Source organism: Vanacampus margaritifer, chromosome 13 (genome assembly GCF_051991255.1).
Source record: "Vanacampus margaritifer isolate UIUO_Vmar chromosome 13, RoL_Vmar_1.0, whole genome shotgun sequence".
NCBI classification, from domain to species: domain Eukaryota; kingdom Metazoa; phylum Chordata; class Actinopteri; order Syngnathiformes; family Syngnathidae; genus Vanacampus; species Vanacampus margaritifer.
In genome coordinates this window covers 10,862,941-10,878,183 of record NC_135444.1, presented here as the reverse complement: position 1 = coordinate 10,878,183, position 15,243 = coordinate 10,862,941, and the positions used below count along the sequence as shown (strand labels likewise).

Below are 15,243 nucleotides of genomic sequence, written 5' to 3'. Positions count from 1 at the left end.
ATGGATTGCCCCGCAGAGAAGAGAGTGACAGAAGAGAAAGGAGAGGCTGCGTTAAATTTGCTTTTACATGCAACATGCAGAGACACAAAACAAAAAGACCACAATGACACTATTAATATACGGAATATCCTTGCAGGAATAAACAATCTGAAAAGAAAGCTTTCCAGCACAAAGGCATAAATTGTGGCTTCCTTAATGTGAGAGTGGAAAAGCTCAAATACACCCGGGTGCGTAAATAAGCCGCTTTGCTGTCTGTTCTTCTTGATTGCGCATTCACCGCAGCGCTGTCATGCTGCACACATTTGCTCGCAAAAGTAAATAATGAAATCACAATGAAATTAGCAAGACTGCTGCCCTTGCACTGTTAAGATGAGCGCCGTGTAACCCCTGATTAGCCGTCTGTAAATTCGGTTTTCAAATGGATACAAAAAAAAACCAAGCAATTACAGCTTCAGAAAATGTCCAGAAGCAAATCGTCTATTGTGGTTTTGTGAAAGGGCTTGTTTTAATTTCCTGGGTTAGAAACTGGGCTTTAAAAAAAAACAGAAAACAATCTGAATTCAACTCAAACAAATGCTAGCTTTTCCGCTGTACCCTTGCCAATGAAAGTGAAAGTGATTTATGTCGGAAGCAGATCACACCACCACATCTGACCTCCAACATCTGCAACATTTGGGTCTGGGTCGGTACATCCGGGTCATTGAGAATTGATCAAATTGAACCTTCAAAGTCGAATGCCCCAAAAAGGTGATGAAGCAGCAAAATTCACCCGTTTTTATGCATCTCAGAGGGCGGCCATTTTGCCACTTGCTGTCGACTAAATATGACATCACAGTTGCTCAGGGCTCAGGTAATGACCAATCATGGCTTACCTGTTTACTAAGTTTTGTCATGTGACATTCGCAAGCTGAGCCATGATTGGTCGTTATCTAAGCCCTGAACAACTGTGGTATCATTTGCATTCGACAGCAAGTAGCAAAATGGCCGCCCACTGAGATGGATGCAACGAAAAAAGAGCACTTTTGACTTGACTTCCTCTTTAATTAAGCCAAATTCAGTGGCGAGGGGACAAAATGCTGCATCCACCAGTGATGACGCAATAGACTCTGCGCTCAGCACTCACAGAAAGCATATGTGTGTGAAGGTTGGGGTGCCCGGGGGGGGATATGGTTAAATTATCCAGCGTAAGCCAAGCTACAGTATATTGAGTGTTGATGAACGCAGATTAGCGATTTAACAGCGTGAGCTTCTCATAAAAAACCCATTGATGGTGAACAAGTGCAAGGGGCTACAGACAAAGAGCAAATTGCAGCCTCACTGATTTAAAATGCTTTCATTTATTAGGGGTACTTGCTTGTTTTCCACACTCTGTGCTCCGCTTTCACTTGGAGATGCGAGAATCCAGTTAGTTGGCAGCTGATGCTCAATTCCTGCTCACTATTGCCCAATTTCTCAAATCAATAAAATAAATACACGTGGGGCTGAGTTACGGACCGGCTTGCTTGTATGAGATGGGCAACCCTAAAACGGCTTGGTTAGAAATAGGATGGAAATATGTGATATCATTTTTGATGCTAGTGGTATTTTGACAAATATATGCCACATGCTGTACAGTACATATTAAGACATGGGTGTCCAAACTTTTTCCTCCTAGGGCCACATAAAGAACAATCGAAGGATTTTTCGACTTCATTAAACCCGGTAAAATCAGTCAATTAAGCAATTTATATTATTTATATATTACAGTTATTGTGAAAATGTGCCATCTGAACAGCTTTCTATAAATGTCAAAAGGCAAGTAGTTACGGATTTTTCAAGATTTTGGGGTGGTCGAGGCCCTTCATCCCATTACAATGCATTCACCATTGCACTGAAGAGCACCCGAATCCCATCTCTGCATTCCGAACCAAAAAAGAGGAATCAGTAATAATTTAATTACCATTTCAAAAGCAGTTACTTCGGAATCATTAATGTGATATGTTAATAATATTGACCTGGCAGAAAGTGATGGAAAGACTGCTTGTTCAAATAAGATAATTACGTAATAAGTATCTTAAAATAAGCAGAATGATCTTGTCTGACAATTTTTTTTTTTAAATTATAAATAACAAAGCAAAATAAGCTAATTTAGGTTAATTTTAAGAAAATATATCTTACTTAAAATTTCAGTTTTTGCAGTGAACCATTTTTGCTTCTAAAAATTAATTATCTTTATTCATCACAGTGTTCTGAAAATTTTTATTATTTTTGTTGTAAATAGTTAATTTGAACATTTGCATATCGAAAAAGCTCTACATTATCTAAAACACATTAATTAGTAGGAATTCTCATGTACCACAACTCACCAACTCCTTGGATGTGATTTTTACAAAACCCCATCCATTTTCTTTGTCAAAATGTAACTTTAATAAATGCCACGGGCCATTGAAAGATAGATGGTGGTCTGTAAATGGCCCCCAAGCCATAGTTTGGAAACCCCTGTATTAAGCAATCCGGAAACTGATCTTTAAATCAGTGCATCAAGGCTTTGTCAAAGTTTTGTTCAAGTTCAGGCAGTATGTTTTACAACTCTATTTTATCAAGAATGACAGTTGACATACTGCATCAATTTTAATAGATCCAATTTGGCTCTGTAACTGGTTTGCCTCTGTTTCCAATGGGAAGAATTGATTCCTAAAACAAAAATCGAAGGTGGATCAACATTTCAGAAACAGATTGCTTATTGACGTGACAGGTTACAACATTGTTCAATATGATTTAACTTTTTTTTTTTTTTTAAACGGAGATACTCAAAAGGGAGTATTGCTTTAATACATTATTTCAAAAAGGTTTTTCCTCAAGAGTGAAAGAGTCTCCGTTTTCGTGGACAGTGGTAGAATAGCAGCAGTGTTATATTGCTGATAAGCAGGATGTGGCCATTTTGCAGTGGAGACTTGACTTACTTGATATTCTCCAGTCGGCTCGAGTCTGGTTTCAGGGTGGTTGAGTGCTTCACCATTTTGTACATGGTGATGACCAGGAAGATCAGATTGAGCTGTCAAATCAGAGAAAAGGCAGCGTTAATGTATAAAGATGAATGACTGACACAGAGAAAAGAAAAAAAAAAAAAAGAGATCTTGGTCGATCGTGGATCAAAGTTTCAAAATAAAAGAGGAGGGAGCCAAGCCTGCATGGCCACAGACTAATCCAATAAACATCTATCGCTCCAGTCGAGAGAAGACGGGCCAACTGGCGCCAAATTTAGTGTCATTCTATATCAATAAAAGCTTGGGAAAGCATTAAAATCCATCAGAGAAGAAAAAAAAGACAACTGGCTCCTCAGTCTGAAGAATTCAGAGGGGAACAAAAAGGATAAGAGGTAATAAGAAACCTTCTTGTTGTACAAAACAACGACATCATTCCATGCACATACTGAAATATTATAACCAGCTACAAAAGATTTAAGGGAGCATTGTACATTTTTTTTTTATTCCTCTGCATGCTGGAGAAAAGACCACAAATAGGAGAGATGAAGAGTAGAGGGAGGGGGGGAGCATTTTAGTGTATTAAACCTTAAGGGAATCAGTGGCACATAACAGCCTAGGAAAAAAAAAAGAAAAGAAAAAAGAAACTGACGTGCAGAGAGTTCAGAGGTTTTTTTTTTTTTTGCTACTTCTAAAATCCATACTGTGATTTAGAGACACAATGCCTGGACGGACCGACAGAGAGGAGCTGCTTCAAATAAATTCACTTCAAAAAATATTTATTCTGGAACAAAGTAGACCCCGACCCAGCGTGTTCATACGCTCAAACGAGCAGGTGAACCTGAGAGCAAAAAATACATTAAAAAATGGCGAGGAATATCTGAGAAAGATAAATTGGAGTTTGTGTGCCAATCAAAGACGACACGTGTAGGCAGACTTTGAAGCATAACTTTTAAGTGCTTGGCTATCAACAGCATAACAAAACCTGCCAAGAATAAAATGGAGATGCATGCATTGCATGGTGGGACGGAATGAAATAAATGACCTTTGTGGGTGCCACTCAGACCATGGCCACTCATTCTTAAACAGATTTTGCGTGCGTGTGTGTGTGTTCTCCTATGAAAAGACTGCCCGTGATCGATAAATCACCCCTGCTCATGCAATCAGCTCATGATGCGAAACACAATAACACAGGCTGGATAAGAGAGGGTGGGTGAGGCGAGAACGCTGAATGGAGTGCTTCGGTTTCTATCACAAATGGCAACCAATCTGCGCTTTGTTTCGCAGGTATCAGCTATTATTTCCATCATCCGCCGGCATGAGTCAAACGGCGGCGACTGGGGATGGCGATGGGGGGGGCAGGAGGACTTTTGAAAAGCCCCTTTTCACACAGCCCGGAGTGGTGACATGGATCCAATGAGACAGAGGAGAGTGACACAGAGCTTGAAAGTAACCTAGCTGCACGGCACATAGCCCCCCCCAATCCCCACCAACACGCTTCCCTGGGGAATCCTCCTTCGTCCTCCATCCTTCACTCTGTCTTTTCTGTCTGGGAATCATCACTGCAAGCCATGCAGAAGCAACCTTGCCACACTGGGACATCAGGAGAAAGCTTCCTCCCAACCCCCACTTCACGTTTTCCGAGGTAAGCCTGCGTGTGTACACACTGAACTCCAAATGAACTGGTGTGGATAAAATATTAAAGGTGCAGATGGAGCTGTCCAAGTGATAAGAACTGCTTGCGACGTGTCATGATCCAAAAGGCCTTGTGTTCATGTTAGCTCAAGCATACTAATGGCTTACCCCCAACTACCACAAGCGTACACTCATTACTTCCATGTACCTCTTTCATGGAGCTAATACCCCCTGTGCCCAGAGAGGCCAATGATCTAAGTGCCTTCCACTAGATTTTGTTTCAGCCTGTTATATCGTGCAAGGCTAGGAAGGAAAATAAACTGGAAATGCACACAATTGCAATGCGTCATAACCACATCATCTAAATGTTTTGCGAAACTAGGAGCTGGAGTGAGGAATTAAATGTTTATTTTTAGCTACAATTGACACAAGAAAGTGACTAAAGTAATATGTAGAGATATTATTAATTCAATAATATATTTGATATTCTCGTGATTGTTGTTTTACAGAAAGAACCATGTCAAAAATTATTCATATCCCATCGTAATATTGAAATATCAAATGTTATACATTTATAGTTGATTTGAATGCTCTAGTTCAAGGATGAGTCCTAATCAGATGTATGACAAACATGCTATTTTAAATATGGACAAATTGGACACAATAAGTAAAAACATGCTAAATATTGCATTTTTGACAATACATTTTCCAATGGATACATAAAATTTAAACTATGCTAACCTAATAATAAAGGGTTTGAAGCAAAAAAAAAAATTAATACTGTGATCTCTTGCATAAAAGCTACTTTTCAAGGACAGCACAAAACTGTTGAACAAGAAAACAACATTTTTTTTAATTTAATTTAATTTTTTCATCAACTCACTCAACATGTTTATATTTTTCTGGTCTTGCATACAATATCATTCCAAATTCTCACACAGAAAAACACACACACACATACATTAGGCCTACTCACCATGTAGAATAAGGCAATATAAGACCTGTGTAAGTGCAACCAAGCATTGTCTGCCATCTAGTGTTGAATAGTGACACTACAACTTAAAACTACAGTTGGCTCCTGCGTATTTTTGCAGTTCAGCACTCATAGATTTGCATATTTATATATATATATATATATATATATATATATATATATATATACACATATATATATATACACATATATATACATATATATATATATATATTTTTTTTTATATTTTAGATTTGTTTCTCATTTGTTCTGCGATACCCCCTTTCTATCAATTGCTCCCCGTTTTTTGTATAATGAATGCTTACCTGCGCTTTGGATTTTTGTGGGATTTGTAAAATAAATAAATAAATACAGACGCTCCCCTACTTACGAACATTCGAGTTACGAACAACGGTACATACGAACATTTCTGAGCGTACAGTATGTCGAAAAATGTTCGGAAAGAGATGCTGTAAGTTAGATTTTGTATTGCGCGTAGTGCTTCTTTCCGCTGCTAATACCGACGATTGCCGCTGTGAGAGCTCATTGGAGGCTGAGCAACGTGGCGAGGAAGAGGAGGAAGAAACGCCGGTCCCCATGAAGCAGGAAATAACTTTTGAAGCCGATTCCAGCGACGACGAAGAATCTCTCATGATATAAAATCCTCCTCTTCCTCCTCCTCCATCATCTCCTTAAGCATCGAGTACATCTTCCAAAAGTAAGTTAAACTTCATTTTATTTATCTTATTACGTACATGTACATACTGTGTGTGTGTGTCTCGCTCTCTCTCTCTAACATACGTAGTACAGTACAGTACTGTACGTATTCTCTCCATTTGATTAAGTTTTTTTCAGTACAAACCAATGCAGGTTACTTGTACAAGCCTTAAACATACTTATATAAACCTTCAATATACTTATATAGGCTTTAAACATAAATTATAATACAAAATATAGCACTGAAGCAACTTACGAACAAATTCACCTTATGAACGATCGTCCGGAACGTAACTCGTTCGTAAGGTGGGGAGCGCCTGTACATCAGAAAAAAATAATGATATATTTTGTAATGTTTTTATTTATTTTTTTTTTAAATCAATGGGCAATTCAGAGTCTGGCCATCCCTTTTGTAGTCCATTGGTTTTCAACTGTTGTCACCCGGGGACATACATTCTCCTATTGTCTCAGAGTTGTGGTCCACTTTTCCAGAAGAAAAAAAGACCAAATATTGCTCATAAATAGGCTTTGAAAACCCACTGAAGGTAAATCACATTCTCATCTACACATATTTACACAAAGTTCAAAGTGCCTTGCAGAGCACCCCACTATGAAACAGAGGACAAACATGACAACAATGCAAACATGACTACCGCTATCATGCTATTGAGTGCCTCTTTTCATGACAGCGCAAAATCAATAGTTTATCTTTTTAGAAAATGAAGGATGCAGAGCAAAGCAACTCTCCGTTTTCATTGTCGGAATGATTATGCTACAAAAAACACCAACGGCAAGTTTTTCCTGTGAGACAATGTTTGATGATGCTTTACACCTCAAGTAATAACATTTCTGATGGGCAACATGCCTGTCAAAATGTTTTTCACAGCATGAAAGACAAGTCAACCATGAGATGTTAAATACAGTATTTCATGCGAACAAAGTGGTAAAGTCTTAACCATAGTAAATATTTGTGTGAAAAAAGAAAAGAAAAAGAAAACACTTCCAGGCGATAAATATAAAACAATCCAATTTGTGTCCCAATCCACCAGTTGAGAATAACTGCTCTAGTGAGAAGTAAACCGGAGGTGACTTAAAATGGCGCAGAAGACTGCTTTCTCAAAATTGTACTGCATTGTACTTAATTAGACTTATTTTCAATATAAGAATACAAATAAAAATGCAAATTTTTTCATGAATAGCCTCAGTCTTTTGCCATTTTTTGGTGTCATTTCCAGTCCGAGGATACCCATTAAAAAAAAACACTTACCATAAAAGTTATTCCACAAAACAACCAGGGTCCTATAATAAAGTCAGCTAAAAAAAAAAAAGTTAACAGTCTATTGAATGACATTGAATCTAGGACAAAGCATCATTTGCAATTTCGGGCCCTGTTGAGATGTTACAAACAGACACAATGCGAGTGTGGCTCCAAATAAAGCTGTGACTTGTGGTTGAAAGACTATTAATTTAATGTATAAGTACTTGCATATCATCTGGTGGTATACAATAATATAGTAAGAAAAGCAAAAGCGACAAAAGATTACTCAAAACAGACTTTAGCCACAACAACACTTCTTTAGTTTCCCCCCTTCATTTTCTTCTTGCTCATGGCCCGCTTCTGGTCTCCTTCAGTGACAAGGACAAAGCCAATTTGTCGAGAAACGCGAGGTCACCGGTGGTGCATGCAAACCTTGCTCCTGCATACTCCCTTGAGATCAGCCTTTCCACAGTACTTTGTCTTTTTGAGACATTTGTTGCACCGAATCAAAGGAGCGAGTTCTGCAAAACCTCATTCCTGTCACACATTAGTGGCGCTCCAATACATTAGCGACTCGCCGGGTCATGATTCTATCTCCGCGGTCATCACCGCCGGGATCCTGATCAACATTTCCACTGCAGACACATTTTTCATGCAAATCATTACGAAGGCAACCTACGATTGGAAAACAATGAGGGTCCAATTTAGAAAAGGCAAACACGCTCCTGTGTGGCTGTCGGAGCACTTGCAAAGATGAGGAGGAAAGCAGGCTTGTTGAGGTACCGGATTGCAATTATACATAAAAATGGAGAGTTACTACTGCTTCTGATTCTTTAATCTGAATTATTCTACTTTTTCTGTAATATTTATGTGTATTCCAATTTATTTCCACCAAAAATTGGAAATTCATTTTGCAAAAACCGAAATCAAGTACAGCAGAGCTCAGACTCACTACCAACATCTTTGTTCTCTAATCGTGGGTGCGTTCAAAAATATGCTCAGAGCACGGACTGCTTCAGTCCAACCGTTCGGAAACTCCTTGAACGTTGTTTAAATGTGCCGTTTGGTTATTCACAGTGCTCCAAAAAATGGAGTGCCAGAGTCCAGTGTGTCAGGCAGTACAGATGGAAATAGTTTAAGCACAAGCTGCTGTTTGGTATAACAATATGAGGGATGAAACGTACATTGAAAAAAACAAAACAAAACGGTGTGTGGAATTTACCCTTTTTGTTTTTCTTTTGTCAAAGAAAACAATACAATCATCTGGATCCAGAACCATTTTTAAGTAAATGTATAGTTTTAAAAAATTGCTTTATCTGGAGCCAGATGATTTTGCACAACCACTTGACAAAATAAAATGGAGTAGCATTTTTTTCAGTGTACGCTTCTATCTATGGAAAAAAATATATTTTTAGTTAAACAATGGCTTACTTCAACTGAAATTCTGTGTTACCTTGTGACAAAGGGTAGAATCCTAGTTATTGCAACTTTTGTTGCTGTAAATCCATGTTGTGGCGTAAGTAAGCAACATGATAAACTAGCGTCATGTCACACATCCGTTGCCATGACTACTACTTCTTCTGCTTTTATTTCGTCTACATTCTTTTGGTAGTTGGAAACATATTTGGGGGCGTTACCGCCACCGTCTTTAGCATGCTATACTGTATAACGGTTGCCCCCAGTGGTCATTCATGATTTCTTCTTCTACTTTATTTAGGCAACGTTGTTGCATTATCACCATCTTCTGGTCACTGGTGGTAATGCACCAACAGTATCCAACAACCGCCCAAATAAAGTGTCTACAATTAGAGAACGGGTATTTCGGGTGTCAGTCCAAGCTGTAACTTTAATAAATACAAATCACACCTGAGTACAAGTGGCAGAACCAGCCAAAATATGAAAAACAATGTGACTTATAGTCCAAGAAATAAAGAAGACATTTTTAACTAACACAGGTTTAGTCAGTAATTTAGTTTTACTTTCCACTGCTTTGTTTCAATAAATAAAGAATGCACTTCAGATAGAGAATTAAAACGGTTTATGCGCAGGCAAAAAAATTGCACAGTATCTCTGCTTTCAAAGCATCTTGTGGTTTACCAGAGACTTGCTGGGATTTGACATGGATGCCCCCCCCCCTTCCCTTCTCTCACTGCAGCAGATATTCATTGTAAATTTAATGCTCAACAAGAGGTCACTGCATCTGTAGATGCAACGCCAACCATAGTGCTGGATAATGAACACAGCGCTGAACAAATGTAACCCATCTGAGCTGAAAAGCAGACAGAAATTTGCAGAGCTTCCTCATCTCTCTTCGTGTAAGCTAAAACATTTTGTGGTAAGCAGAGATGATGTTTTTTTTTTCAACTACAGGAGTGGTAACGCATACTCTGGACTGGAGCGGGAGATAATAATGTCATGATCAGTAAATAATTGTATGGCTCAATGGGTAAAACGTTATATGTCCTTCACCTCTCACGGTCCTTGACCAAACAAAGTTGCGCCTTTCACTGATGCTGTCAACTGCTATTTACAATTGACACACAACACAAAAGGAGGCTGGTCGAGGGGCGGAACATAGCAGCTATAAATCTTAACGTGCCATTTTACTTGAATGCACGCTTCATAGCACTTCACTGTAAAACAACAGCTTGCATCTGTAGCCCTCCCTGCCGCGCTGTGAAAAGACACAATATCAGACCCTGATCTGTGCCAGCTACTTAGAGATTATTGTCGGATGACTCCAAAAAAAACTTCTTTGGCACGAGGAGGTTTGGAGCATAGAAAATCCTGCTGATTCTTTTTCGCACTTCCACCTTAATCTCTTCCCTGCATCTCCTTCATCTTACGCACTCACACTGTCAGCTTCACTCTTCAGAGAAAATACAACTTAAAGCTTACCATGATGATAAAGGTGACAGGTCCTATGAAACTCCAGATGAAATGATTATCCACACTTAGCCAACACCTGAGAGAAGGAAAGACACACAATACACACTTCAGTTCAGAAAGAGAAACACAATCCGCGTTTTTTAGTGATGCATTTTACCTTGATGGACTAAATTAACAATAAATTATTTAACTGTTGACCAAATTATGAAATATCTACTAATCGAATAATTGATTAATATGCTCATCCATAGAATGTGTATCCTGCTTCTCATCTTTAGCCTGATAAATTGAATGATTTCTCATCAATATTTAACCTCAAAATGACCCTTTGTGCAGAACAAGGGAAGAACCTAAGTAGTCATAGTCTTAGTAACGATGCGGTCCTTAATATATGTAAAAAGCTTTTTCTGCACAGAGCATTTACAAACAAGAGGTCACATGAGGGTCTTTTAGCAGAAAGGCATTAATGTAGCCACACCGAACCCACTCCTCGTTCAAACCGCAGCGGCGTTGAGTCCGTCAGACACTTAAAAATGACATGAAAAATTGAACAGCTGCATATTCCTGCCGACAGCAACTCAAATAATTTTGCTGCTCATGGGGGATATGCATACAGTGTAGGTCGAAACAGACAGTACTGCACATTTTGGTTCCAAAAAAATAAACCCAAATGATTTGCTTACGCTTTTTCTGTCCCATAGCTTCCATAGTCGATGGCTGCGGAGACGCCGACAACGATGGCAGGAAAAAGGTAACCAGATGCGTAGTAGTACTTTTTCCGTGAGTATTCACTTTCAAAGACCTCCACCAGCATGAGGTACAGCTGGACTCCTTCCAAACACATCCAGGAGAAGGAAGCCAGGAAGAAGAAGTGGAGGATCCCCGCAATGATAGCGCAGCCAATCTGAGTGAGAACAAACATTCAGATTAAAGAAGAAATATGGAATTCATCCCCAAAATTATAAACCATATACTAAATTTTAGATTAAATGTGAATAGTCATAGCTTTGTATCTACAGAATTTTGCCATTTGCTATATGTAAATACAATATTTGGAATTTGGGGCTTAAGAAAATTTTGTGATTGGGAGTAATAAATGAGATGACTTGAATGATCTGCACGTTGAAGTTAGAATAGTTTGAATTAGTCAAGTAATGCTGGGGGGGGGGGGTAAATTATGTCCTAATATGGGTTTTAAAAATAAAAAAATGGTAACTTGCAAATTATTTATCAAATGAAGGATAAATACCTGGGGGGGAATTTGGTCTTAACTGAAATAAATGGGGATTTTTGGGGGGTGAAAAATGTTGAATTATGGGAAAACTGTGAATTTTTAGATGATGAAAATAAAAGCTCTTAAGGCATGAAGTTTTGCAATATGTTGAAATTGAAATGATGTGAATCGGAGGAAATATGTTGAAGGAGAAGCACGTCAAAGAATTGGGAGGAATACAAAATAGGCAATACACAATGAAGCCCAATTTAGTCCTAAAGTGAGGTTTTAATTGGGGGGAAATATTTGATCTCTGAGCAACCTTTAATGAAATAGTTGGTGGCAAAGTAAAACACGACATGAAACAAGTGTGACTATGGTTTTATAAGAGAGGGGAAAAAACAACATCTGTCATGAGGACATAGCTTCTTAGCGATCTATATTAATGGTCCTGTCTTGCTCATGTCATGTCAGGGACAAGCTGAGAGGCTTTGGAACAAACAACACTTAAAGTTTCATCCATTTAACTCTGAAGAGTCTTTTGCCTTGTTTTGCGGGGTTGTGAGGCGATAACGTGAAAGGGAATGAATGCAAAGTAAATCATTAAGGTGCGTGCCCTCCCCTCTTACCCTGGGCTCAGTCATATCGATACCAATTAGGAATATTAACTCGGCGAGGAAGAGATTGATGCAGAGGTTCTTGTGGATGGTGTTGCGATCGCTCTGCAGGCCGCGGAAGAAGCAGAAGGTGAAGATGCTCATGCTTAGACAGACCAGCGACACCACGATACCCACGCGGGTGATGACCGTCAACAGCAGCTCATGTTGTCTGTTGACCTGAGTATAAATCCATAAATATATAAAATGTATGAATATCAGATGAAGACACACATTTACCACTTGCAAAACATTTTTTATGTTTTCCTGAACAATATTTACAGTTGCTATGTGCAGTTTTTTTTTCCAGGTCCATACTGTGCTCCCCTTTAAAGGAGCATAGATTGGACCTGTTCTTTTTTTCTGCTTCCTCCTTCCTCATGTTTCATTTGTTCCACTGAAGAACCTCGGGGTGCTAAATGGCAAACTGTCAGGCTTCATTTTTCATGTGTTTATTGTTATTTTTCGTGTTTCACAAATGGGTTGTGACTGCAAAGACAAATTCCTTGTGTGTTTTTACATACTTGGCCAATAAATCAGATTCTGATAAGCCTCAAACATGGCCCAGCTTCATATTTGATGCATTCTTTTTATCACAAGTTTCTACCTCTGAGTCAAACCAAAGCCTGCCTTTTGTTAAAATGTCCACAATAATACAATAATCGCAGGCCACTTTTACACTGAAAGTAGCTAATGGATGGCACTATTATTTCTGCTCTTGAAAATATTTAAACATCTCCTAGCTTGGCGATTCCTACTCAAGTGTTTTAACTTTTGGACCTCTCAAGCTTCAAAGGCAATTAGCGCCACTTTCTCCATCGCGTATCATTCACGCTAAACGGATTCACAGTCAACATTGTCATGGTTGAAGAGGCAAATTTTGACTGACTGAAAATTAGAGCCCCTTGTCAATGAGCAATGATAATACAGATTCACCATTGAAATCATAATTAACTGTCAAAAGGTTTCAAAGATACTGTTAGGGTACTGATGCTCACACAACAGTTCAATATTTTTACTTCAGCCCTCCTTAATTTGGTATAAGCTAATAAATCAAATTAAATTGCAAAATAAAAGAAAAACTTGATGAATATGGCATGAGATAAAATGGACCTACGGAGATTTTGCGGTGGGCCATGAGGATGGCGAAGTTGGTGAGGTGGCTGCAGGAGCAGGAGGTGTGTGTTTTATTGGTCTCAAGGAGCTTGCAGCCTTGCGTGGACCAGTGGCCCATCATACTCCTCTCGGAATAATTCCAGAAGGAGCAATTTGAGTTGAAGTAGTGCTCCATCTGCAAGATAACAAGAGATATGCTAAAGTGTCCCAATAATTGACTGCCTGAAATTGAAGTAGATGAACAACACAAAGGCCATTTACCCCCTGCTCGTACAAAGTATTTTTCCACACTGATACGGATGAGGATTTCTCACTTCACAGCTCTTATGAAGCAATTCATATGTTGTATCTCATTTAGCACATGCTTACCAAATCAAGCGAAGCATTCTTGGATATATGAGGCTTTAATAACAGTGAAGCGTAATTGTTTGACGCCATGTCTTTGGAATTGCACAATTTCTCTGATAAAGAATGGAGCCCCGCGTAGCCCTCTGGGAACTCAGTGACAACTTTAAAAGAAGAAAGATAATTGGTGCTCCAGTAATTTCATCCTAGATTGTACAGCTAATCTAAGAGTTAATTTCCCCCAACAATAAAAGAAAATGGCTATCATTTATATCCCAATGTTGATTAAGGAATTACTTTTCATTAAGAATTCACTTAGGTTCTAAAGACGGCTTTAATTTGATGTTCAATGACTTAAATAAACTACAGACTGACCGAGCCAGACATTTAGAATTCAAATGCTTCTTTCAATCGGCTCTGAATCGACTTTGGAGATTTAAAAAAAATATATATAAAATAATTATAAATATGGCCCCACCGCCACTCTACTCACATCAATGTGCTCCAGGGTAAAAATAACCGGGTCATTGATGAAAACTCGGCTGGACTCTTTGTTGATTGAGGCAGCGATGATGTCGGAATTGACGGAGACATTGCGTCCATAAGCATCACTGGCCATCTGGATGGTGGCGTTTTCCGTACTCAAGAACTGGCCTAGATTCTTGTAGAGAACAAACACCAGCTTGGCAACTCCTACATGGACAAAAACATAAGAGGATGAATGGCGTCTTGTCATGTTATACTGTGATAACGAGTCTTTTTTTTTTTTTTTTACAAAAAAGCTCACCATTTCGGCTGTTGAGCTTGATTGTATTGGCTGAAAGCTGGATGGAGATTCCCCCTTTGTTGGTTTGAGGGAATTTAAAATCCTGCACCTGACCGTCTGTGCTGAGCACGTAGACGTCCAGGACTGCCGGAGGAGGAGTCAGAGACGGGCGTGAAAGGAAAAAAGGACTTGTCAGTCATAACAAAACACGTTAAATTAAGACAAGACGAGACTATGGAGATTGATGTCAAGGCTTTCTTTTAAAGACCCACGATCACATTACCCCGACACAATATAAACGTCCATCAAAATGGGATCAATTCATCCTTGTAAAACGTTTGCCTAATGAAGCGATGCAAAATAACACAAAGACAACAGCCATGTGTGCGCTTTAATTGTTAACGAGCATGAGGGGACGAGGAGGAGGTAGAGGATATGTAAAATACCCGGCAGCAGACTAATGCGCACATTAATGTATAGAGTTACAAGGTCTAGACGCATTCATTTATAAACTAAGCATGTGCAATCAGAGAATGCAGCCTCTTTAATTGTCTGATATTCATCATTTTGTCAGTAAGCAACTCGTTAAACTAATATGAGATGTTTTTCTGTACCCTTGAGGTCAAGGCTCTATTTATATGAAAGTCCTTATTTTATACAGCCGTCTTGTTTTTTTTTTCCTTTAACAAGCAATTTGCTTAATCAAATTATA

The 15,243-nt window shown here is 38.8% G+C and overlaps 1 protein-coding gene across 24 annotated transcripts in view; it reads right to left on the bottom strand.

Moving 5' to 3' along the window:
- adgrl2a (adhesion G protein-coupled receptor L2a) overlaps positions 1 to 15,243 on the bottom strand; it is a 133,607-nt gene that overhangs the window by 15,411 nt on the left and 102,953 nt on the right. For all 24 annotated transcript variants that reach the window (XM_077583579.1, XM_077583580.1, XM_077583578.1 and 21 more), the window contains 7 exons: positions 14,553 to 14,675; positions 14,259 to 14,458; positions 13,422 to 13,595; positions 12,278 to 12,484; positions 11,119 to 11,339; positions 10,445 to 10,511; positions 2,943 to 3,034 (listed from right to left, as the gene is read on the bottom strand). In XM_077583579.1, coding sequence (XP_077439705.1) covers positions 2,943 to 3,034; positions 10,445 to 10,511; positions 11,119 to 11,339; positions 12,278 to 12,484; positions 13,422 to 13,595; positions 14,259 to 14,458; positions 14,553 to 14,675 — 1,084 coding nt within the window. The remainder of the gene's footprint in view (positions 1 to 2,942; positions 3,035 to 10,444; positions 10,512 to 11,118; positions 11,340 to 12,277; positions 12,485 to 13,421; positions 13,596 to 14,258; positions 14,459 to 14,552; positions 14,676 to 15,243) is intronic.